Source organism: Drosophila miranda, chromosome 4, assembly GCF_003369915.1.
Source record: "Drosophila miranda strain MSH22 chromosome 4, D.miranda_PacBio2.1, whole genome shotgun sequence".
Taxonomy (NCBI): Eukaryota; Metazoa; Arthropoda; class Insecta; order Diptera; family Drosophilidae; genus Drosophila; species Drosophila miranda.
The window spans coordinates 15,519,803-15,545,976 of NC_046677.1; the positions used below are offsets into that span (position 1 = coordinate 15,519,803).

At 44.5% G+C, this 26,174-nt stretch overlaps 4 protein-coding genes across 4 annotated transcripts in view; all 4 read left to right on the plus strand.

Annotated features, from left to right (window-relative positions):
* Positions 1-15,399, plus strand: part of LOC108164295 — a 42,312-nt gene extending 26,913 nt beyond the window's left edge. The window contains exons 4-7 of the mRNA XM_017299942.2: positions 1,631-1,766; positions 12,989-13,251; positions 13,319-13,442; positions 13,509-15,399. Coding sequence (XP_017155431.2) covers positions 1,631-1,766; positions 12,989-13,251; positions 13,319-13,442; positions 13,509-13,609 — 624 coding nt within the window. The 3' untranslated portion in view covers positions 13,610-15,399. The remainder of the gene's footprint in view (positions 1-1,630; positions 1,767-12,988; positions 13,252-13,318; positions 13,443-13,508) is intronic.
* A 1,138-nt stretch (positions 15,400-16,537) lies between these two features.
* On the plus strand, positions 16,538-17,208 carry LOC108161619. The gene has a single exon (XM_017295918.2). It carries the CDS (start codon positions 16,620-16,622, stop codon positions 16,986-16,988), a length of 369 nt encoding a protein of 122 aa, XP_017151407.1. The 5' UTR covers positions 16,538-16,619; the 3' UTR covers positions 16,989-17,208.
* Positions 17,209-19,749: 2,541 nt separating this feature from the next.
* Positions 19,750-20,989, plus strand: LOC108161182 (putative gustatory receptor 36a). Its single transcript, XM_017295402.2, has 2 exons — positions 19,750-20,775; positions 20,837-20,989. Exons 1-2 carry the CDS (start codon positions 19,750-19,752, stop codon positions 20,987-20,989), a joined length of 1,179 nt encoding a protein of 392 aa, XP_017150891.2.
* A 109-nt stretch (positions 20,990-21,098) lies between these two features.
* Positions 21,099-22,409, plus strand: LOC108161181 (uncharacterized protein CG31750). Its single transcript, XM_017295401.2, has 2 exons — positions 21,099-22,151; positions 22,215-22,409. Exons 1-2 carry the CDS (start codon positions 21,099-21,101, stop codon positions 22,407-22,409), a joined length of 1,248 nt encoding a protein of 415 aa, XP_017150890.2.
* The last annotated feature ends 3,765 nt before the right edge of the window (positions 22,410-26,174 follow it).

A 26,174-nucleotide genomic window follows, 5' to 3' on the forward strand; every position in this document is an offset into this window, starting at 1 on the left:
TCCCTAAACTGTAAATATGTGCGGCATTCGGTATTTCGTAGTTCTACTTTTACTCCAGAACAATATTTTATTTGTTTATTCAATCTTCAAGTATATATAAGTTAATCGTGGTTTTAACCAATATGCCTATATTGCCCAAATGCTTTAAACCAGCAACGATCAGCGTTAACAGCAGCATCGTTAACAGCTGAAGCGTTAACAGGTGCAGCGTTAACAGCGGCATCATTAACAGCAGCAACGTCAACAGCAACAGTAGCTACAGCGTCAGCGTCGGAGGGTAAAAATGATGCTTTACTTGAAGGTTTCCTTTACCTTTACTCTTTACTTTTATCCCAAAATAAACACTCGTTATTTGTCTGCAAAATCAAAGCTTAAATCATGTTAAAAACGGTCGATTGATGTGTTTAAATCTCACAAATTAATGACAAATAATTGCGAGTCTCAAATGCGTCTGCCCTGAGAGACAATTTGGAATATTTCGCGCTGATCGCTTGGGCTTGGCTCTTTCCTCTCTTGGCCAGAGTCGACGCCCGCTACTAGTCTCTCTCGCTCTCTCACTCTCTCTCTGTTACTAGCACTGTTAATTCTACAGACCCTGATAATCTTCCGCCTCTAGTCTCTCGCTCTCTGTCTGTTACCTTCTCTGTTAGCTCTACAGACTCTGTAGATCTTCCGCTTTCAGTCTCTGGCTGTTACTTTGTCTGTTAATTCTACAGACCCTGTTGATCAACCGTTTCTAGTCTCTCCCACTCTGTTGCCTTCTCTGTTAAATCTACAGACTAGATCCTGTTGCTCTCTTTGACTTCTTACGAATTCCCACATATGTATATGACTTTCAAATAAAAGAGAATAATGTACATATAATCCTGGTTGTATAATTGCTAAGTAGTTTTGAAGCCAGCAGTGAAATATTTCGTGCCTCTTCTGACTCCAAATTAATTAAGTCCACAAAAGTGCACACCTAACGAGCGGCAAGGGACGCGGCTCTACCTCTACTTTCTCGCCCGAAACTCTTCGATTTCCGGGCATAAAAACAGCAGGTATCTTGTGGTCGGTATAGATACCAACCACTACCATATAGAGCTCTCAACGGAGGATGTGTGTGCGTTTGATAATAAAAACTGCAACTTAAAGAACTTGACTGCAATTGTTGCTCGGAGGAGAACAAAACGAAGATATTTGAGTGACTTTTACAACAGTTTTCGACCGTCCCCCCACCCCCGCCCCCACTTGGGCCATTCTCCTACAGAGTTGCGTATCTTCCATCTTTTATGCTGTTCCTCCTTCATTCCTTTGTTCCCTCGTTCTACTTTTAGTGTGGAAATTTTGTGTGATTGTTTCTAGATATTTGATTGGGGTTTTTCGGGGATCTCGGGCCCCGCTTTATGACTTTTGTTGGCTTTTCTGCAAATTAAATTTGTCCGGTGATGAAAGCCACGCCTACTGTCCGTCAAGACAGACCCCGAAAACTAATAATAAACTGTACGAGTATTTTGGGTTTCTGCGGATGCCATCATCAATCTTCATTTGGCAGGAAAAAAAAAACGCCACACCATTAGATAAATCTTGAACTCTAATTGCATTTGGATTTGTGTCGATTCATTGTTGTGTAATTTGTCTTTTCTTGCAGCTGCGTAACTCCTCGGACACACAGATAATCCTGCGACGCGTAACACTCCAAAGTTCTGGACTCTACCGCTGCGAGGTGTCCGGCGAGGCGCCCGCATTCAACACCGTCTCCGAGTCGGAGACCATGACGGTTGTGGGTAAGTTCTTTCCGCCCCCCCGCCCCCTCCCCCATAAAAAAGGTGAAAAACGAAGGACAGCCATGGGGCGACAACAGAGAATTTAATTAAAATGCTAATAGTCCCGGGCAGTCGCAGTCGCAGTCGCAGTCAACAATGTTGTGAATGACATCTGAAGTTGCATGCAACGGCAGAGGTAGAGGCAACATAATTGGTGGGGAGAGCGAAAGCCAAAAAGGGATTGACAGACACAAGTTAAAGGATAACAGCAGAGGACTCCTGTCACCAGAAACGGATCGGGAAAAAAACCCATTTAAACACCGAACCGAACCCTGTCTGAAATCTGAATCCGAGTCGGAGTCCGAGTCCGAGATGTAGTCTCTGGATGTAAATTGCATGCAGGTTGTCAGCCCGCTGTCAGGGGAGTCCTTGATGGTTTCCTACTCACACGCTCGGATGCCTGCTCCTTACCCTCGGCTGCAGATGCGGGTTGAAACCCCAGATGAGGCCTTTAAACCTTTAAAGAGCAGGTCGCCAGAGCCACCAAAACTATCCCTCAAACCTTGACAATTAATTCCCTAAACTCGTTGCTTCTTTCTTTCCATCAAACCTTTAGTTATCTATTGTCGGGGATCCCTCCACATCCCATAATTAAATTAAAGTTTTGCAGTGCCGACGACAAACCCGAGACGGCTTTAAGGCGTGTTCCGGCGCCTCAGGTGTCGCTGTGGCTCCTCGGTGCACCATCATCGTAAATGGAATTCATGCAACATGGCAATGCGTTGCAAATGGCATTGTCGAGTCGAGTCAACTCCCAGGCTCCTTGTAAAGCTCGCCGGCTCTTGTTCGTCCCCCTCTCTCGCCCCCATTCTACCCATTTTTTCGCTTTCTTTACGGTTTTCTGTGTGTTGTTTTTACTCCGTGCGTTGGCAACCCTAGACACTGGATAGCACTCTACCCTGGCCACCGCTCCCTCCTACCATCCAGCCTCCACTCCTATCTTCTTTCGCTTTTTTGCTCTTAATACAACTGCATAATCTAAGCAAACAATTGAAATGGAATTTCTGCAGTCGCCGTCGTCGTTGCCAGCTACAACAAAGAGTCGCCCCAGAGCCCCAGCCCCAGCCCCAGCCCCAGCCCATGTGTGTACAGAGAAGGGGCGTGGCAGCTGTCATTGCAATTTTGAAGTAAAATTATGTTTTCATGTCGACTTTTAAGTAGGAAAAATGGTCCCTCCAAGACAATGGGCGCCAGCTGCCACAAAAACTTGGCTGTGAGAGTGCGTGTGGGGGGGGGGCAAGGGGGAACCCGTGTCTGAAAGTTTCCTTCAATCAAGAAGCCTCGCCTGAAGTTAATCACAAATTTATAAACTCATAAAAGAATCAAACGGTTATCAATATGTGCAGCGCCACCAAGGGAATCCCCCTGGGGACTCAGACCAAGAAAATCATCTAGAGAGGGCTTCTCTGCCTCGAGGCACGCCCAACGCCCAACGCCCAACGCCCATTGCTCGGGACAACACGCACTAAGCACATTTCATGCTGATTTTCCTTTTGGCCATTCCCAGAGCTGACAAGCCCTCCTCCATCTTCCTCACGACTGGGTCGCATTGGAATGTCAGGGAAATGGAAATGGTTTTGCATATTAAACAATGTGTCTGGGCAGCCAAATTGAACGATATTCGAACCAAAGTCGAAGGGGGAAAACGCCAGAGAATATAAAGAAATTGTGGGCGTTGCAAATCGAACCCAAACGAAGACCAAGGAGGAATCTCATCATCAACAACTGTGTCAGCAGCATCATCATTCTTGGGGGTGTCTGGGATGTGGGATGGTCGTCCTGCTAATGCAAGTGAACCATAAAATATGCTTTAGTGGGACTCTGCCTCGTTTGTCCCCACAGAGACCAGCCGAACGGCCCCGATGTGGCTGGAAATGTTAATTTTTGCGATCATAAAAAGCGCCAGCGAAATCTTTTATGGATATGATTTTGGAGGGATTCCCAGGCTGATTTATTGATATGGAAGCTGGGCAAATGTATTGGTTTGCCGGGTAGCTGGTTGGAGTGGAAGTTGAGATGAACTGCATTCATGTTTAGGTCTTGATGGGGCATGGGATCCATCCATCTATCTGGAAGTACAGCTGATCTAAACTGAACTTCCATCTGGATATTAATGATATTGATATTGGATTGCCGAAGAGAGCCCCGGGATAACAGCCTGTTACGCCTGCTGCCGTCTACAGCTCTCTGTTAACAGCCTGTTACCTGTTGCCGGCTGCCTCTCTCTGTTAACAGCCTGTTACGCCTGCTGCCGACTAGCGCTCTCTGTTAAACGCCATGTTACGCCTGCTACCGTCTACAGCTCTCTGTTAACAGCCTGTTACGCCATCTGCCAGCTACCGCTCTCTGTTAACAGCCTGTTACGCCATCTGCCAGCTACCGCTCTCTGTTAAACACCTGTTACCGCCCGCTGTTATCGTTCTCTGACAGCACTCGCTGCTCTCACGATCCACACGGCTCTCGAGCGGTCTTACGAATTATCTTATGCATAACCGGCCCTTACCATATATTCCTCAAGATTCTTTAAACGGTTAAGGACTCCTTTCTACCACTCACAGGAGTAGTAGAGTAGAAATAGCGAAGAGAATCGCATTCCTCTTGGTCCTATTTCATCCCATTTATGTGCCCATTCTTTCAGCTGCTCTTTCTTCTCCCGTTGATGCTTCCATCTGCTCCATTTGCCTCTTCTCTTCACTCCTTTCTTCATTTATTTTCCTGTCGATTGTTATTTACATTCTTTTTGCGGTCAGGAATGCTCTCTCACTCTCTCTTCTGTCACACTCTTTTAGCCATCTGTCGTTGGGTCCATTGTTCTTCGAAAACAACTTGCAAGAAATTCAAAAAGAAACCAAACGAAACGAAATGGAAGAGAACGGAAATGAAATGAAAGGGAACGGATTGAAAGGGAACGGCACTGCACTGCAGGACTGTCACTTCCTCGCACTCCTTGTACTGACAGCTTCTCGGGTTCCCCAAAGTACTTCAGTCCGGCACTATGTCTCCGCTTTCGCTGGCCCTTTCTCCACTTTCTCCTTCCTCCCACACGCCGCAGTTTTCTCTCCACTTCCTCTTTGTCCGCAGAGCGGGGCAGGGCACAACCCCTCCTCATTTGTTATCTTTAATTTTACATATGGCAACGATTTTTAATGCACCCCAACCCACCCCACCCCACCCCCCTCCCCTCTCATTCGCTCTCTGTTGCGGCATGTTTGAGTTAAGACAACATTACAGTTACCGTTATTTCCTCAGCTCTTCCTGTATCTGTATCCGTATCTGTATCTGACTCTTCCATACAGACATTTGTATCTGTGTGCGCGTTTGGCGCGTTGTTTTATAATTAATGAGCACGCAAGGCTCTCAACGCTTGGCACATGTCCTGCTCTCTCGCGCCGGTTACCCATCCATGGGGTTCTGGGATCCTAGCAGGGTCCTTGGGCAGGTCTTCTACTCGTTCCGTCCCCCCCTCCACCCTCTGAATTTATGGTTAAGTGCACTTTAAAGGACAAACACATATATAACTCACTTTTCCCGCTGCGTTTCCTCCACACACGTCCCGTATTCGAACTCGTCCTCGTACTCCTCCTCGCACTCGTATAATGTGATCGCTTATCGATTTTACAATATAAAAAAGCAATTGCCTGCATAAAGGACCAAGACAAGGATGTGCTTGGGCCCCACCTCCGTGACCCCCCACTGGAGAGAGCAAAGTTAAATGTGATTTTTATGAGCTATGAGAAAAGTTGGCCAAGGGAGCGGAGCCCACTCTGCCTCAATATTTATTGTTGCTCCCTGGCCTGGTCACACTAATGAGCTGTAAATTCTCCAAAGAGGCTCCAGCTCCAGCTCCGGCATTCATTAAAGTTTAGTGCGAACAATTGAGGGGAATTCTTGGGGCCAGAAGTTCCTCCACTAAAACGTTGAGCAGATAATACTTTGTTTGAGTTGAGGGGAGGCTATTTATAGTCTTGTTAACGTCTTGATAACTACATAACTGGGATACAAATTTGATGGTCATTCGAATAGGTATTTTATGAGGTCTGTACCGGGTGGATCGCGGTCAAAGAGCGGTAACAGTGCGCTGTAGCCGGGAGAGGCTACAGGCTGTTATCGAGCTAACAGAGAGTGATAAAAGGCTGTTAAGGGAGAGTGCTGATAGGCTGTTAACGGCGAGGACTAGTGGGCTGTTAACGTCGAGGGCTAACAGTCTGTTAATCTTCTGTATTAACAGCGCTCTTCCTCTGTTCGATCTGCTGCCCTGAACAGATATCCTGGAAGCCTCCCACGAATATAATCGAATATTTCACAGCGCAAATAACAAATAAAATTGGCTTTAATCAAAACTAGTTTAGAATAAACGTTTATAGTGGCAAAGTTATGTCTTCTGTGCCATGATAATGATGTAGTCTTCAGAAAGCAGCCCAGAAGCCCATTGACTCCCTCGATACCTCCATCGCTCATCTTGCAACAAGACAGACCCGCCGGATGGCAGTTATGAAAAGAAGGACTTTAGGAATATATTTCTTAGCCCTGTTCCTATCCGCCACTGTCTGCGACTGTACTTGCTTTAAATATTTCTATTTGCATTTGTCGTTATTTATTTCCATAGACAAATGCCATTTGGAGTGGAATAAATTTCACATAGTAGCTGGGCGTAAATCATTTCAACAAATGTTTATTAAAAAATTTGCAAAAGTATGAAAAGAAAGACGGAGATACACAAAGAGAGGGAGAGGGAGAGGGGGGGGCAGAGCGAGTCACTTAGGCAAGGACTCACAACATGTGCATAATCCACTTGTCCCCAGGAGGACTACGGTCCCTGGAGGTACCCCCTGCATCTAGAACAAGCGAATGCCTAGAGCCCCAGCCCCAATCCATCTGCTCATTGCCGAAATCCCAGCCACCTGACCCAGCTTATCGCTTGCCTCAGAAGAAGCTGCAGAGTGCGCTGGATGGGTGGCAAGGGGGGGGGGGGAGAAAAACATGCCGCAGCATATTAAAAGGAGACCACCAACAGAGCCGAACGGACGCCCACTTAAAGTGCTCACTGTAGTTGTCTGTCCCCCCCCCCCCCCCCCCCCTGGCCCCCCTTGTCAGCTCCCTTGTTGCTGCTGTTGCTGGAGGCTGCTGCCTTAGACACTTTTTCACCTGGTTTCTTTCGGTTTTTTTTCGCCTTCTTTTTGACTGCACAAAAGGTAGCAAACGAGCAGTTAAAACGGTAGTCCCCCCCCTGCGCCCCACCGCTCTACTTTCTGCCGAAAAAGAAACTGCTTAGTCATGGGAAAATGCCGAAAATATACTTGAACCATGCGGCTATTCAGCATTCAGCATTCCCTCCATAGCCACCATTCCCCCCCCCCCCCGCATTTCCCTTTTAGCTTTTAGTTTTTTGGGCTTATTGCAAGTCCTGCTGCGGGTTCCCCCTTGCCCTGACTCCCCCTCCCCTGCCTCCTTGTCGTTGCGTGCTAAGTCTGGGCAAAATAAATTGCCAAATCATACCAACATACACTCAGGACATCCATGTGTGAGGGGGACCTACCCCTACCCCTCGCTCTGCCTCTCTGCCTCACCCTGCTCTCCCCTTTGTTCTCTCAGGCTCTTCATGGGGGGTCGCCCCATTAGATTTATGCCACAAAATAAAATTTAAGTGCGACAATATGGCGTTGACTTAAAAAATGCTCACATTATATATAAACAATTATCAGAACATAACCCCGGGAGCACACACAGGTGGGCACAGGGGATGGCAAGGAGGGGAGGGGTTTCGAAAAAGGTTTTTGGGCGGCCATAAATATCAAGCGGAGATAACATTCAATTTATATTGGAAACCATTAATTAAAGTTCAGGATAGGTTAAGGTGTTTTTTAGGGGGACATTTAAGGGGCGATAAATGACGGGAATTGGGAGGAGAATTCTGGCGGAGAAAATTGGGAAAAATTCTTTAATCTATGCCTAAGAATATTCGATATAACTTATATTTTTTGATTTGTTTTTCCAGTTCATTTTTGATCATCAAGTGCACTTCCTCTTTCTTGAAATTTCTTAAAAATATATTCTAGGGGAGAAAATGGAGAAAATAAATCTCCAATCTATGTTTAAGAATATTCTATACTACTGTATTTTAGGGATTAATTCTTCGAGTTAATTTTTAAAAATTATATTGCATTTCTTCTTTTCTAATATTTTTTTCGAGGGGGAAATTGAAATGCCATAAAAGGAGGGAACTGGGAGGAGAAAAATGGGAAAAATCTGCCATCAAATAAATCTCCAATCTATGCCTAAGAATTGTACATACTATTTTAGGGATTTTTTTCTTCCAGCAAATTTTTGATTTGAAATTGCATTTCTTCTTTCTTGAAATTTCTTAAAAATTTCTTTCAAGGTGGATATTGAAATGCGTTAAATGGAGGGAATTGGAAAGAGAATTCTGGAGAAGAAAATGGGGAAAAAAACTCCCCAATCTTTGCCTAAGGATATTAGATACTACTGTATTCATTTCTTCTTACTTTCAATTTCTGACTCCAAGTTTTCCCGGCCGAAAATCCACTTAATTTCTTTCCTTTTTTCCTGGGTCCTTCTGGTTTTTGCCATCATCTAATTTCGGTTGATAACAATTTACATTGGCCAACTGCCGCAATGGCAGCACAGAGAACAAATCATATTTTCAATCTCTCGAAATGTGTTTATCAAAAATGCATTTTTCCAAGTTGGATTTTTAGATTGCTTCCTTTATGCGTTGCCCCTCGTTGCATGTTGCACCCAAATTGAGTTTTCCATGGGAAAGAGAGGGGGAGGGAGGGAGAGCCAAAGCAAAGTAAACTTTACTTTATAAATTACAAATAAGCAAACGGAAAATCCAATCCAGAAAAGAGCAACCTTAACTGGACTCGGGACTGGTCTGCTTCCTGGAAATGGAACCATTTTGGAGTTGACCAAAACCCGAAGGCCAGGCCACAACAAAAAGCCCTGAAAACGGCTTCTAAGCAAAATTAATTTTTTGAAAACCATTAAAAATTAATTTTATTTTATGGCACACACACACACACACACAGAGAAGCAAAGGAAATGTTATGAGGAAGAAGATTTCCCTTCCTACGTTTTTTTTTTTCCTTGGTTTTGGCATGAAAGAATATTTATAATGCATACAGAAAACACTCGGAACGGCCAGAAAGGCGGAGGGGACACAGCACAGTGGGCGTGAACAGGGCCCGAGGAGGCCGCCTGCTCCTGGTTCTGGACCTGGCTTTGGTCCCACTTGACTTGGTTTTTATTTCTGCACATGCATGGATAACAGAGTGTTGCACGGACAATGCCAAGGGGGAGCTCAGCCAGAGACTTATGTGGAAAGTGTCCAATGATTTTTAGAAATGAGAAACACGTGTGCCAGACACATTCAAATATTTATTAAAGTTCGCTTGGATTTAGTAGAAGGGAATGCGGCGATGGTTGGGTATTTCTATATATTTATGGTGTAAATAGCTTAGATGGGGTGGAAGGGTCTGGCTGCTTTCTTTGTTTTTTCTTCGTTTAAAAGAGTATTTTAGTCTTCTACCAATTAAAGACACGTTTCTCTTCTGCTGGCCTTCTGGTATTTATTTTTGTTATGTACACGAAATATGCCCAAAAGGCGCTGGAGGTGGCTTCTAGGCCAGAAGCCACCCCCAGCCACACCCACGCAGAGACGCAACCACACACGCAGACACACACATGGCCAAATAAACTTTGAATAAGCAAAGTCTCTAAAGCTTCCACCTTCTTGGCACCACCCCCAGCCCCTCTAGCCCACTGCCTGCCACAAATCTCCACATAAATCTTAAGAATGCCGGCCAGACCCACATAGAAAATAATAAAACAAGAAAACAGGGGCCACATAAGTTGGTAGTGCTGGATTTGGGGCAGGGCAGAGACTTCTCTCTGGCAGCAAAATGGCCAGCAAAACATTCAATTTCCCCGGCTCATTAAAATTAAATAACTAAGCTCAGACGGGCAGAGACTGGCAATCGGGTGGTGCACGGAGAGGGGGAGTGCGGCATGGGGGATGCTTGCTTTTGGGCTAAATTTAATTGAAGTGCAGCGCAACTTAAGCAATCACAAAAGTGTGTGTCGACTCCTAACATTACTCTCAGTGTATTCTGAGCTGCTACGAAATTGTTTGCAGTGTTCTCTTTCGTTGCCTTCTTTGCAATTTACCGTTGGTTATTGTCCACTGCCCTGCCATTGCTGTGCCTGTTTATTCTCGTTCACTGCCTGTACCATTGCTGTGTGGGTGCGAGTGAAAGAGCGCGTAGCGAGAGAGCCGCCTCGCTCAGAGAGGATCAAAAGCAACAAGAAGAAGAGAGCGCCGCGTTCCTCTGCGACAATGCGTGTGGGTTGGAAAGAGAAAGAGCGACATGGCTATTGCGTCGCAGAAAATAAGCGCCTTGGGCTCTAGCGTCTGGACTGAGAGGGATGTTTTGGCAAATGCTCAGAGAGAGTGGAGTTATTGCCCCGCGGAGTACTTCGGTGTTTCACGTGTTTTAAGGCGAGCCGATCCGAATTCTAATACAAATCCGACACAGTTGTATGTAAACAGTGAAACCGAATTTAGTAATTATGTACAAATATTTACAGTGGCTCACAGCTTAAATGAAGCAGAGCACCTTTCAGATGAGTGGTTGAAAATTAAGCAATAAATCACAGGAAAATTAGTCGAATCGATGCCAAATAGGTTGAAAAGGGAGCTCACCAAATACGAATTTTTATTTTAAAAGTAATCTATGGAATGAAGAAGGGCAGTATTTATGTTTTTAATTGTTAAAAGTGTGTTAAAAAAATATTAAAAAATATATGAGGTTGATTTAGATTAAGTTTAGATATACAGAGGTGGTCAAAAGTATTTACACAAAGAGTTTTTTTTCGCAAGTTCAAGTTTAGGAGCTGTTTTTGTTGTTGTTGAAATCAAAATAAAAAAAAAAGCTTTACGGGCAAAAAGCTTGATCTACTAGGAATTGGTTGAAAGAAGAATTAGAAAAATAACTGTTAATGGGCTAAAAATAGAAGCATGTGAACTGTTGTCAAAAGTATTTACACAAATTTGCATTGCTTCAGAAGTATTTACACAATGCAAATTAGAGCTTATTCTTAGACTTGGTTTGACTAAGTGCAGTCGTTTTTTCGTTTATTGCAGTTGCAATAAGTAAATTTAATTTAAAATTTAAAATTAACTTAGTAAAATGGTGAAGACAAAGGAGTTGTCTGTTGAAACTCGATCCGAGATCGTTACAAAATTTAAAAGCGGGGTTTCAGCGTCGGAACTGGCCAAAACTTACAAAATTTGTAGAAAAACCGTTTATAATCTGGAAAAGAAAAAGGACACGAATGGAAACTTACAGAATTTAAAAAGAAGTGGAAGGAAACAAGCGATGGATGAACGGGAATGTAGACGTTTAATTGGCATAGTCGATAAAAATCCGTCGATAAGCCCAGTTAAATTGTCTGCAGATTCGCAACAATTGATTGGCAAAAAAGTCTGTGATGCTACAATACGTCGGAGATTGAAGGAGATCGACATACGAACGTATACAGTGCGAAAAATAATAGAAATTTCCGAAGCAAATAAAGCAAAACGCCTCTCATTCGCATTGGAATACGTTAAAAAACCAAAGGAGTTTTGGAACAATGTTTTATGGACAGATGAAGTAGCTTTCCAGTTCCAAGGTTCATTTTGTAAAAGATTTATGCATCTACGACAAGCAAAAAAACAAAGTGCAGTGCAACCATTAAACAGATTTGGTGGAGGCACAGTGATGTTCTGGGGGTGCATGTCTTACTACGGATTTGGAGACTTTGTTCCAATAGAAGGCACTCTGAATCAGACCCGGTATCTCGTTATACTGAATGACCATGCTTTTGTGTCTGGTGACAGGCTATTTCCCATCTCCGACTGGATTTTACAGCAAGACAATGCTCCATGCCACAAGGGATCGGCACCTACAAAATTTTTACGAGATCTCAATGTGGCTCTTCTTCCCTGGCCTGCGCAGAGCCCTGATCTCAATATCATAGAAAATGTTTGGTCGCTTATTAAAGTACAAAGAACAATTGATAAAAACCGAAAACGCGACGCTACCATCGAGGAAGTAAAGGAAATTTGGTCGAAATTGGAACTTGGATATGCTCGCCACTTAGTGGAATCAGTACCAGCCAGGTTGCAAGCAGTTATTGATGCCAAAGGTGGAATTACAAAATATTAATCATTATTATTATTATTCATCCAACAAATTTAAAAAAAAATCATTAAATCATAATAAAAAATTAACTTAAAGTTTTGTGTAAATACTTCTGCAGCCTTAAAAATGTGTGTAAATAATTTTGACAACTGATAAGCATCACTTAATTTGCTTCTCCTTATTCGTACAAACAGTTATCTTTTCCAATTATTCTCTCATTCAATTGCTAGTAGATCAATCTTTTTGGCCTAAAAGTTTTTTTTTTTATTTAGCTTTCAACAACCACAGGAAAAGGTCCTGAAATTTAACATGCAAAAAAAAACTCGTTGTGTAAATACTTTTGACCACCCCTGTATATCTATCAGTATACATTTGATTTTTAGTGGTAGGTTAGATTGATTAGAATTAATAGCACTTTTAAGGATGAAAGGTGCTCTGGTTAATTTAAGCTGTGAGCCAGTGGATATGACCAATAGAATATACGTTTCCAATGGTGAAGATCAGCTCAAGACAGGCAGACAGGCCGAAGTGCAGAGAGCATCTGGATGCCGAATATTTGTACTTCAGAAATCAAACAAAAGTTTTATACGAAACGCGTGTGGCCCATGAATACCTTCATAAATGGGAAATTTATGGCATTTTTCAGAAGCCTTTATATAAACAATATATTAAAAACTTTGATGGGTTTTACTTGGAGCCAAGACCATATAAATGGGTGAAATTATCCCCATTGAAGAAGCTAATCGATATTTGAGAGAAGAGTCTTCAAAGTAGGTCTTCTCCTTAGTGCTCGATGAACAAGATCGTCAGGTCGCACAGATCTAAATCAGGTTCCAAAAAAGGGGATCTTGTTCTAAGATGATATGGAAGTCTATAAGTATGGATGCCTGCTCAACAGACCGTACATCCCACACCCACTTTTCCATCCATCAACTAAAGTACTTTTGTTCTAAAATCGTCCTCTATTGTTTCCTTCAGTGACACCCAACCATGGCCCGAAGATAACCGGCGGACAGCCGCGTTACCAGATCGGAGACACTGTCCGCGTCAACTGCACCTCGTCGCCGTCCAAGCCGGTGTGCCACCTGAGCTGGCTGATCAACGGGGAGCCGGTGCAGAAGGCCCACTTGCGGCAGTACGACAAAATAGTGGTCAATCGGGATGGCCTGGAGATGGCGCGCCTGGGCCTGGAGTTTCGCGTGCGCCCCTACCACTTCAAGCACGGGGATATGAAGCTAAAGGTGAGTGGGGGCTCTACTTTCCCATAAAAGGTGTCTTCCTAATGGACTTTCCTGTGTTTCGTTGCAGTGCGTGGCCAAGATCAGCTCGTTGTACTTGCAGAGCAACGAGGAGAGTGTGGAAAGCGATCGCCAGCAGCGAGCACCGGCCCTGGAATCCCGCGAAACGGTGGCGGCCAAGTCCAGCACTATTGGTATATCCCCTAAGCAAAGTGGAATTCCCTTAACCAATAGCCTTACTAACTGAATCCCTCTTGCAGGTGCCGCCGGCTCAAGGCTGCCCTCCCATGTCGTGTCGTTGCTGCCACCAATTCTGCTGCTGCTGCTGCTCCGGGCCTGGCCCTGGTCCAGGGCGAGTTAACTATCTGCGGCCCCAGCTGAGACTCTGAACAGTAAACAGGAAAGATACATATAAACTATTTAGCACAGCAGCAGTCGAGTCCTAGTGGAAAAAACGCGGAAAAGCAAACATATCCTATGCCAAAATCTCAAAGAAAAAATGATTAAGTAAATCCTTGATATCGAAATTCAATTGATGTTTGTGTGCGTGTGTGTGAATGGAAATGCAAGGAAAATTCGCAGGAAAAACTACTCAAATCGAGCATTTAAGCAGAGGCTAAGAAACTGTACATAAATATGCATAATTTTAGGCAAAGAAATCGTTTTTTTTAGGAAAAAAAAACAAAAAAAAAAACTAAACAAACTTGAAACAAGATAACATAAATACATTCGTTAATCTTTTGTGATATTTTCTTGATTTTGAAAAGGAGGGAAATAAAATAATATACCTGTAGAAAATTTGACCTATTTTCTCCAATCCATTCCATTCCGCTCATTCCTTTGTATTTTATCGAAACCTTTTTCGGGCATATCAGAAGCGTCTAACATTTCAATTGTAAAAAATACCTACTTGCACATTTATGATCTATGATCTACATACGATATCACATCCAAAACTAACCCAAAAATGAGCAGAAACTTTGCATTTACTTCTAAGAGCAACTAACTTAAGAACCTAAGCAAATGTAAGAAAAAATTGTAAAGCCACGAAATCGAAACTAATTTTAATTCAATAAAATATCAAAATACACAAAATACAACAAATTCTACAAAGAAACCAAGCAAATATATAGTTAAATTTGATCGGAAAGCTGTAAATAGGCCGTGAAAAGAGGCATTCCTTGGTAAAAGTAGAAGTGTTTCCGAATCTGAATGTATTATGTCTAAGGGGTGTATCTCTGAATGTATTTGAATCAATCAATGCCAAGCTGCGGGTTTCTTTAGTACGAAACTTGTGATTAAATTTGGTAAAAATTCGCCAAAGGTTAGTCGGGGACCCACCTCTTGAGGCTATGGTCTTTTCATTGAAAAGGGACACCCATTGAAATAATTATTAAAAACAAAATTAAGGATTGATCTCACAGAGGTAAAGCCTAATTCTATCATGGAATACAGATACCCAAACTTTCGGACAGACTTTTGTGGATTCATTTCAAATGTTTTCCATTTAAATATTCTGTAAAAAATTCTTAGAGTAAATATTTTTGAAGAAAAATGAACTTGAAAAGGATTGTATTTAAATTCAAGCTTAAGAAAATATCTTGGGATATGTCAAACTTTTTTTTCTATATATTTTAACCTTTTGAAAAGGCCTTAAGCTCCTCTTGACCACCACTTTGAGAGCTGTCAGCTCTGAATGATAGAACCTTCTATAACAAGTCTCCCCTGTTCAAAGAACTTTAAGATCTGTCAGCTCTGAGTGGTAGAACCTTCTATTAGGTTCTGTCTGTCTCCCCTGTTCAAAGATCTTCAATCAATAGCCACAACAATGTCTTGTATAAGAAAAAGTTCAACGACTGGGCTACCCTTTAATGATGGTTTTTTCTGTTCCGCGCTGAGTCAGGCCCTCTGAAAAATGTTGGCATAAACTTATCCCTTGAGAAATTAGCCACATGCATGATACTAATCCTTTGGCTTATGCTAATTTATCTAGAGCTGAGTCAGAGGACCCCAGGGGTCCGTTTATGCCCAAAAAATGGTGAAAATTGACACAGACATGCAAGGGGCGAAAATGCGCAACAAACCGCATTAAATGCATACAAGTCCAAGCCAACAAAAAATGGCCAAAAGCCAGCCAGTTCATGACTCATGCGAGGGTGGGGGGGGGGCAGGGGGTACTGGGGGCGGGGGCATTGCATGTTTTGGCGCGTGAGAAATACAATTCATTTGCATACAAAGCCGCTGGTTCGATTGTGGGCCAACAAACAGAGTATCTCGGGCATTTCCTTGGCAGCTTGGCATTGATTGACCGGGCAGGGGCCGTACTGTACTCCCTCCCATAAATTAGCCAAAATGAATGTTTATCGTATTGTACATAGCCAGAGCGGAGTTTGGACTCACATTACATTAGCTCTTAAGCGGGAGGCAGTCCCGGAACAGTCCTCTATAAGCCTATTCTCCAGTCAAATCTAAGCAAATCTTGTGCGTGTTGTAAACTAAAGAAAAAACCCTCACCAGGGAGCAGAGAAAAACAAAATGGCACTCCCTGGTTGGTTGGGTTTATAGCTAAGAAAACATAAACTAAACCTTCCATAAATCTCCATTTTGTTCTGATTTATTATTCCCATTTATTTGTTGTTTTTAATTAAGAAACAATCAAATGTTTAAGAACGAAATTTAGTTTGTAAAACTGAACATGAAAATGATAAATAAAATAAGTGAAGACAGGACAAGCAAACCGAATGATTTTGTCTTTCAGCGAAACAGGAAACGCATTTCCGTTTCCGCTTTGCCTGGCCTTCCTGTCCTTCTCCGTCCTGAAAGGCCCCTGTGGCATTTATTGACTAAAAATCGAAATGAAATCTCACAAAGAGCCAACAAATGGATAAATAAATTGTCATAGATCCCTTTGTCACTTTGCCTGGAGGAATCAAAGCCTTGAATTTTCTGGGGGAAGTAGAATATGAGACATATTAATGATGGTACAGGGAGTGCATTCTGTAGAGACAGTAATCTCTGCTTTCTAGTCCTCTAAAATATACAAATCTCTTGTTTTGGTGCTTGTGGTGGAGCTCCTCCTCCTACCAAACGAATCTACTGATGTAGAAATACATCTATACCTTCCCACCACCATCCAGTATTTTAATACTAACCCTTCCTCAATATTCCCTACAAAATGTAAACACAATAAAGCATGCTTTGCTCTATTTCTGTGCCCTGCAACAAAATGTGCGTGTGAGCAAGTCGCATGTCCAAAAAGGCTTAGTTAATATGATGTTTTTTGGTTTCTAGAGTACATCCCAGTCGACTCTCCTCACACACTCATTCAACACATTCCCTTTTCCGTACAAGTTCCAGTTTTTTGTATAAAAATGAAACAAGATCAAATTATATTCACGGACCAGCTGCTGCACCATCGATGCGTGGCCTCCCGCGTCGAGGAGACGCGCAAAACCTGGGTGTCGATGGAATCCTGGTTTCCGGTGGCCCAGCAGGAATACTACTCCCGCTACGGTGAGATCTACAAGGAGTGCCAAGAGCAGTACGGCCCTAGTTTTGAGTACTTTGCCAAGCGGATTCGCCTGCGAAAAGACTTCCAGGCCAGCACAAAATCAGCGGCTGAGGAGCGGGAGAGGGAGTCCTTCATTTCAATGGAACACCTGAAAGGCTACAAGGTATCCCCGACCACCAATGGGGAGTACGGCTTGGTGCAGCCTTCGCGTACCTTTAACTGCTTCTAAATTCAACTGTATCTTTGACAAATATCGGTCTTTTCTACAGTCTATTTAGTGCTTTTGGTGGAGGCATAAATATATTGATTTAACACTTTTTTTGGACAAATAACTGGAAGAAAATAATTAACAATATAGTAAAATGTTCCCAACTGCAGAGTAATTATTTTTTTGGGCCTTACATCCAGGAGGGACTCTCGTCCAATCAAGGGCTATTCGAAATTTAAAAATAATAAAGAAAATTTGCGTGTGAGCAAGTCGATATATGATATTCATTACAAAATTATATATATTTAGTCCTTAAATATAGTCTTACTACACTTTAAGGTAGAGAGGATGCTGTGCCATCTCTAGACAGGGCCACACTTCATTGGGGAGGGGACTTTCAATGCCTGCCACATGGAAATCATTCAAAAACCATAAATCGAAAAACCCACCCATTATCAACACTTGTGCGCATTATGCAAAAATCTATTGCGGAAACATTTGGCCATTGAATGACTTATGGGAAAGGACCCTAAAGCCTGCAGCAGGGCGGGAGGAAGGCTCCTCGGCAGAGGGACAGGCGGCTGTAATGTTATATGTATGAGTATGTCCCAGGGCAACGCTTTAACAGAAACGGGAAAGCACTTCGCTCGTAAATTGGTAAAGTTCGTAGGCCCGGTTTTATGGGGGGGCCCGCCTGCCGGTGGGCGGCCCATTCTGTTTACCATAATTACCTGTTTATAATTAATTAAAATGCAATAAGCGTACGCTTGATAAAAGTGCCACGCACATGCTTACGCTGCAGCCCACCCGCTCCCCCCCGCTCCCACCAGCGAGCGTGTCAGCAGTTTTTTAACCAGCACTGTGTTCGCTAAATGAAATTAAATTGATTAACTAAATTACAATCGCATAGATAAAGCGTAATAAAGCGCCACCGGAATGAATCCATAAATTATGCAATGGCCCAGAACCCTTTTTCCCTGCCGCCAAATTCGAAAACGTGAAAATGCATTGCATTAATGCAAGAACAACAGGGACTACCGGGAGGTCTGTTGTTTTGTACCCTGTATTATATTTTTCGAACCTTTAAACATGGTATTACCCTTGGTACATGATTCAGGGGGGTTTTTGAGAGTGGTTTCAAGATCGGGTAAGGGCGCTACTCCTTATCGTATTTAGGGATCTGGAAGGTCTGCTTTTCAATGCCTGTAGATCGTAGCAATATCCTACTGCTCAAAATCGGGACATAGACAGATGATATGTGCCCTGTCTGGCGTTGTTTTTATACCCTATATTATATTTTCCGATCCCATAAACTTTAAAAATAGTGGTTTTTCTTTGGTTCAAGATTTTTTCAGGTGGGTTTTTGAAAGTGACTCCAAGATCATGTATGGGCGCTACTCTTATTCATATTTAGGGATCTGAAAGGTCTTCGTTGCAATGCCTGTAGATCGTAGGAATGATATGTGTCCTGTCTATAGTTTTCGTCATTGAAAGTCTTCCACAGTTCGATCTTCCTCCACTTTCAGACTAGTTTGAAAAGTAAAACCGCTTCCAACAAAGAACTAAACTTTTACTGAATATCGAAGTTGACTTTCGTGAGCTGTCACTCTCCCTCTTGGAGCCACGCTCATTGACCGTGAATACCTAAAGGAAATGCAGTGCTCCCTTCCCCCCTCAATCGATGATTCATTGTCCGTGTCTCTCCGTGTCTGTTCGTGTGTGGAAAGTTCCTTCGTGTGGAGTTTAATTGCGGCGACATTTTGATTTATGACGACAAAAGCGAAAGCTGAATGACGCATCCACCGATTTTGGAGGGTACGGGGGGGCCACAAGGTGTGTGTTTGCCTTGGGGCAATACATTTCAGTAATGGATTTCACAAAATTGATTACTAATTGGCATTGGCAATCGAATTTCAATTTATTCCAGCGATGTTTCCGAGGTGTTGGATGGTCCCACAAGCGAAAGTTGAAGGACGTCTCGAAGGGAAAGTTCTGCTGGTTGCATTGTTACTGGAGGCGTTCAGTCGTGCTTTTAGGAAAGTTGTTATCGCTTCACTTGAACTTGAAAGGAAGCCTGGAAGCCTGTTGTAGAGCTAGAGTAAATCTATTCAGAGACAGAACAAAACGTAGATATTGTGGATTGTAGATTGAATGCTTCAAGATCTCCCAATGAATGTGAAGGAACGAATCTGAAAGCTGCCGAATCTATCTCTCTTTCCATCGAAGAGGAGCCACCCGAACAGAGGTACAGCGCTGTTAATAGCCCACGTTAACAGTCTGTTAAAGCTTCAGGCAACCGCTCGCCGTTAACAGGCTGTTAACGATCAGTGTAACGGCCCGCTGTTACGACTGCTGAGAGAGCTCGGAGAAGCAGTCTCCACCCGACTCTTTGCACGACTCTTGGCACGACTCTTCCCACGAAATGAAGGAACTTCCAAGTAATATAGCATATAGAATCTATATATAATTAGCTGCCAATGCCCATAAGTAGAACTCTGGTTTGAGATTCAGTAAAAAAAGGTGGATATATGGCAAATTTGAGCTATCAAAACCCGTCCAATACTCCTCTTCACTCAATGCAAACCACCCTGAAGGTCAGCCCCTTCCAAACCCTACAGGCCATGGCTTTATTAACCTTGATACTGCCCTAAATCCCTATCTAATCGAAAATCTCGGCGTGGTTTTGGCCAGCGCATTAGGCTCATTAAAATCAGGATATTGATTATGGCCTTCCGTGCGCTCGGAGGCCGAGCCGCTTGGCGTTGGCTTTCAGTTTGCCAAAATGGTCGATTGGGCCGGTCTCGTCCTGAAATGCTCGTACTACTACGGCCATTTGATAGGCCTGACCAATTTCGAGTTCGACTGGGCAACGGGTCGGGTGTACACCAGCCAAAGGAGCACCGTGTATGCGATGTGCATAGGCGTAATGTTTCCAGTGCTACTGGCTTACCGCTGGGTCGGCCGGGGCAAGTTTAATTTGATGTTCGAGAATGCCAACATGTTGCACGAGTACGTGATGGTGCTCGTGAGAGGCCTGAGGATCGTGGCCGGTCTATTTACGCTGATCGGTCGATGGCAGAAGCGGCGTCACGTGATGGGGCTAACCCGCTCCGTTTTTCGTCTCTTCAGGGAACGTCCTGAGGTGCTGCTGATGTGCCGACGCGGAATTCTGATCAAGGTTTTCATTGCAGTCGTCACCGACAGCCTCCACGTGCTGTTCAGCGTGGACACCATGGCCAGCCACATGGACACTGGCCTGCTGATCGGCCAGTTTCTGATGTACTCCCTGACGAGCATTGTCAACTTGGCCGTGGCCCAGCACAGCCTGGCCATGCTCTTCCTGCGGGCCCGCTACCAGCTGCTCAACCGGGAGCTCCGCCAGGTGATTGACGAGTCGTCTGGCCTCAGCCACAGGCCGCCGCGCAGGGGGGTCTTCATCTGCCGGTGCTGCTGCCTGGCCGACAGGCTGGACGCCATAGCCAGCCAGCAGGGAAGGCTCCAGGCGATGGTCGTGAAAATCGGCCAGGTATTCGCCATTCAGGGCCTGCTGGTCTACTCGGGGTACTACCTCTCCACCGTGGCCGTGGGCTACCTCACGTACAGCATTGTCAAGAATGGCCCTGAGGCCCTTGGCATTACCCCTATGGGACTAGTTCTGATTGCTGTTTGGTGCTGTTTCTACTACACGGATGCCTTGCTCAATCTTTTCGTGATTCTCAACATCCTGGAGGAGCACAGGGCGACCACCAGGCTGTTGGAGGAGCGAACCCTGTTCGCCGAGGGTCTGGATGTCCGTCTGGAACAAGCAGTGGGTATCCATCTATTGGTTCCAGTTCTATTGGTTCTATTGGCCATTGATTCTCCTCTAGTTCGAGAGCCTGCAGCTGCAGTTGATACGGAACCCCCTGGAGCTGAATATCATGCAGATCTTTCCCGTCACCCGCAGCTCCACGACTGCCATGTTCGGATCCGTGCTGACCCACTGTATATTTCTAATTCAATACGATATGGAGCACTTTTAATGGCATTGGGTCGTTCAATAAAGTGCTCCCTAGAATTACAGCCATTAATCTTTCTGCTACCCCCTTCCCACCCCCAACGCTGGCCAGGCTTCGGCTAGTCCTTCAGAGAATGCCTGGAGAGGGGCACAACTGGCGCACACCGCTCCTCCGATGGACTGTCCTGGGCATCGGCTGGAGTCTGTACCTCTTCTGTCGCGGCTGTGTGATTGGCCAGATGAAGTACGATCCCCCACAGAGACGGCTGATCATTCGGGCGCGCGGCATCCTTACCAAACGCCTGGCACTGGTCATCAAGCTCTTCGTGCTCCTTTCGGACTACTTTGGCGTTGTCTATATATTGCTGGCGGTCGTTCCCCTTCTGGGGGACACCGAGGACAGCAGGCGGAAGGGCAGGGAGATCTTTCAGAGCCTGGTCATTCTGGTGGGCATGGCCCTGGCCTACTGGAACATCGGTCGCCTGCTGTACTGGCTGAGCAGCCTCGGCCACAATCGATCCATTGTCCGGGTGGTCAACGAGGTCATCCGTCTGCACGGCCTCATCGATCGCCGCTTCGGGCCGCTGCTCCTGGCCGACCTGCACATCCTGATCGTGTTCGTGGCGGAGCTTCACCTGACCGTCCTGCACCTGTTCAACTGCCTCCGCCTTCAGATGATCCTGTTCCTCTACAACATCGTGCTGCTGGAGGTGTTCTTCGGCGCCTACGTGGCCTACCAGCTGCTGCTGCTCTCCTGGCTCTCCAGCTTCAGTCGCTTCCTGCAGGGCTACCATCGCGGCGAGCGCTCGAGGCTGCGGCGCCTGTTCCGCCTCTACGCGCGGGTCAGCAACGGCCACCAGGCGATTATGGAGCTCTGGCTGCCGGTGGCCACTATGCTCTTCTCCAGCATCGTGGTCATGGTCGTCGACTGCGCCAGCATCATCCACTGCATTCTGTTCAAGCACAACCTGGACATGAGGCAAAAGTGGGACGAGGTCCTCAGCCATTTGGGCGGCTGTCTGGCTCCTCTGCTGCGGATGCTCCTCATCGGCCTGTGCAACGATCGTCTCACGCGGCTGGAGCATCTTCTAAGTCTTCAGCTGCTGGGCATCGATCTGGGCATCGAAGATCACCAAAAGAAGGACCCTGAACAGGAGAAGAGCTTTGCCAGGCAGTGGAGGCATTTGGTAAGGCTAAAGCCTTGAACTTTGACCCACTCTTTGTATTTGTTTTGGTTTTTTCGATGGCAGCAAATATGCTTCGATCTGCAGACACGCGCCCAGCCCATCAGAAACCACATCATGAGCGTGCACCAGACCTGCGGCGGCCCCTTCGTCCTGGAGTTCTTCTTCTGCACTTTGATCAACTCCTTCAGCTGTGTCCAGTACGTCCTTAGCATGGGCACGCAGTCGGAGAAGTTTCAGGGCTTTTTTTACTCCCATTAAAGATTTTTGAAGATATTTTTTCGTACTTGAAACCTAAGGATTTCGTTCAAAAAATGCTAGAATCCAGCGGATCCTCTACTGAAAATTTAAAAATTTGTTTTTAGGGATTAAAAAAAAAAATATACTATAAATAAAACCCAATAAAAATCATATAAAAACCCACCAAAATTTTCTAAGTCAATAAATTTTCTAAAATAATTTTTCGTACTGGAAACCCAAGGATTTCGTTCAAAAAATGCTAGAATCCAGTGGATCTGCCAGTAAAAATTAAAAATTCGTCTTTAGGGATTTAAAAACAAATTTTTTTAATTGAAACCCAATAAAAATCATATAAAAACCCACCAAAATTATATTTCCAAGTCATTAAATTTTCTAAATTTAAATTTGCTAAATTAAAAATCAAATAAAATTTGTATTGTGTCAAAAAAGTCTTTGTTTTTTGGGTCAAATTGGTTTTTAAATTAAAATTGATTTGTTTTTCGATTGGACGCTTGACAAACCGAGGAAATAGCAGTTAAAATATATTTAATTTTCTGGGAATTATTAAATGTGGGAATGCCGGAGAAAGTTTTCCATTTCGCAGGACCCTTTTTCGAATTTTGTTTGTTTTTGGATGCAGGGCACATAAATTTCAATTAACATAAATTTAATGCCGGCCAACAAAAGTTGGCCAACAAAAGTCCAGGACCACACACACACACACACACACACACACACACACACACACACATACATCTGTAGCCTGGCGGATTGGCAGCATTTTCAATTATTGTCTAGTGCAGAAAAGTTTTTCCCTCCTCCTCCCCCCCCCCCACTTCGAGTGCACCTAATGCACTTGACTCCGAATTGGGGGGCCTGGACTGGAGACGACTTTAAGCCGCATATAGCAAATGGTCGGAGGCAAAGCAAATTGCTGAAAGGCGCTTATGCAAAGCGATCAAAATGCGGGCCGACACTGCAAAAAGAACGGAATAGAAACGAATGAAACGGAAGGGGAACGGGGGAATGGGGGCACGTTGGATTGGCAGTGAAATCCCAACCCCAAGGCCATAAACCCAATTTGAAATTGTTATTTTAAGCGAAAGTAAATCGCCAAGAAAGGGTTGACTCTGGACATGGCAAGGGGGTGGCGAAGGGGGGAGGGAAAGGGGTAGGGGGTCGTAAAAAATCAAATATCGGTTGTGCTTGGTATCCACCATTTGTGGCAAGATAAGGTGGGTTCGCTTTGTTTAGATATATGTGAAAATTGCCACACAACATTCCACATGCCACATGCCAAACTCCACCCTGCCCTTTGCTAGACCATAAAATTTCCAGGTAACAAAATGTATTTTCTGATGAAATCAGCAAAAATCAGGGTTCGGGGTGGGTCGAAGGGGGGAAGCTCTAGTCCGAGTTGCAAATCTTTAAGAGCTCATAAAATTGGCCAACATAACGGGAAAGGGAACGAGATTTCGTTGGAGGATTTTCCCCAAATATAAATGGGAAAAACTGTCCAAGGGGTGGAGGGATACTACTACAAGATACTGGCAAATCTGGGTTGAGAGTGGCTTGATAGTGGCAGGAAGTCTGTGGGACTCTCCACCACATTTCCACTGGAATTTTCGAATAATGAGAGGATGTGCTGACACTGTCACGAAATGAACTTTGAGCCGATGTGCTGACATTTCCCCCCCCCAAAAAACACGTAACTGCAATGACATGAAATTATTTCCATTTTCCCTTTGGCATTTCCACGCTCAAAATGCCGCCGTTTTGGGCCCGTAATTCCGCAAATGCTGTCCAGAATCTATATAATTTACGGCTCCGTTCGAATGTGCCAGAAATTGCAGGCAGAACCCAAAAATAAGCCAAAAAGCATGACTCTCCGGCTGGCAGCAATTTTTTATTTATTTTTATGATTAATTCTGTTACTTGCCACGCATTTTTATTGCACTACGAGAATTATGATTGTGGCCATTGGACTTGCTTCTATGTTTATTTATGCCGGGTCCACGGGTGTCCTGCCATCTCCAGGGGACTCTCGGAAAGGAACGGGTGGGGACTGCAGAGAAAAGGGGGCCTCGTTAGGGGTGTTTTGAGGTATAAACCTTTAAGGATAAACATCAGTGAAAGCGGCAAACCCAAAGGTATTTTCCATATGATTTGGAATAAAAATTCATTTCGCTACATTTTGGGCTCCCTGCCGCCGCCCGATCCGCACCTGGACATGCGTAAAAAAAAAGCCAAAGAGGACGCACCAAAATAAACAAAAGGCAATGCAATTACGTGACAGTGACAAGGACAATGGCATCCATAGCCATAGAAGAATAGAAGGAGCTGTGGCAGTGGCAGTGGCAGTGTGAGAGCTCCGTCTGTTGAAGTGGCACGTAATCTAGCAATGGGGCGTGGCCAATGGACAGTGGCAGACACTTTTATTGCAAATCATTTCAAATGCTGCAAATGATAACAACAAAACAAAACGGGGCAAGAGCAAATGGCGACGTGCAAGCAGACATGACATGCCCCATGTCCCTCCCATGACCCCCCCATGCCCCATCACATCGCACTTTCTGTTGTCTGTTGCACGGAAATCGATTCAAGGTGCAGTCATGATGTCTATCTGTCCGTCTGCTTGTGATAATTCAAGCGAATCAGGTAATGGATAAACAATGTGGACAGCCAGGGAAAAGATTGGGGGGCGAAAAGAATATTCACTTAGGAAGATGGGGCTCGGACAACCCAAGGTTGGGGCACTCTGAGTCCATATTTGGGAATAGGGGAGTTCGCTGTGGTTTTATTTGGAATTTTGGGGAACTTAGGAAAGGTTTTTTGAAGGTCTACCTTTCAAGAGGATTTTGACTAAGAGAAAGGACAGGGCAAAGACATTTCACTCCATAAAAGCACTAGAAGATAGATAGAATCTAGAAGAAATGATAGAAATATCCTAAGAGCCAATAGAGGCCGCCGCTCCGAACCTATTTGTGACTCGTTTAGAGGCACCATCCGCCTACTTTCCGAGTAGCAAACTCCTTGAATTCCACGCTGACGAATCTTGAACTTGTGCACTACAATGAATGAATAATTCCATTAACTTAATGCTCAAATGAACTCCCGAAATGTACCCTTTTTGCTGCTCTACAGAACCCCGTCCATAATGGCACACTCATTCCGATTGAACGAGCTCAATTAAACTTTTGGGCATATCGGCATCAACCTGCCCCCACCCCGCACCGCCCCTCCCCCACTTGAGCAACTTTCCGCCCCTAGATTTTGGCAGGAAAGTGCCTGAACAAGCACGGGGCTGGGGGGGCTGGGGGGCATCAAAAAGTTTACCTGTGCCGCAAATTGATGCCTTCTTATCTGTGCGAAATCAAACATGAAACTTTTAAGCCTCACACAATTGAGCTTAATATGCTGAAAGTATCTACCAGATACAGATACGAGGCCGGGTGACTGTCAGCACCCATACGCGGGGCTTAAGAGAGATCCCTGCCTGGCAGATCTGTGGCTGGCTGGACTCTTGTTTTCATTAGATGACAAATCTGATTTATGTGGCATTTGATAGCTGGCCCTGCCCCGCGCAGGTGGCAGCTCGACTTGGGCTGCTCATTTGTGGCCATTTGTTGGCCGGCAAATAAATCTGTGGCGTCATCTCTGGTCATCCCTCGGTGTCCTTGTATCCGTGTATCCCTGGCACTTATAATTTGTTTGGCTTTGTCCTCGGTATTTATCAAATGTTCTTATTTCGTTGGCAGCTTATTAGTGGAGTCCAGCAGCAGGTCA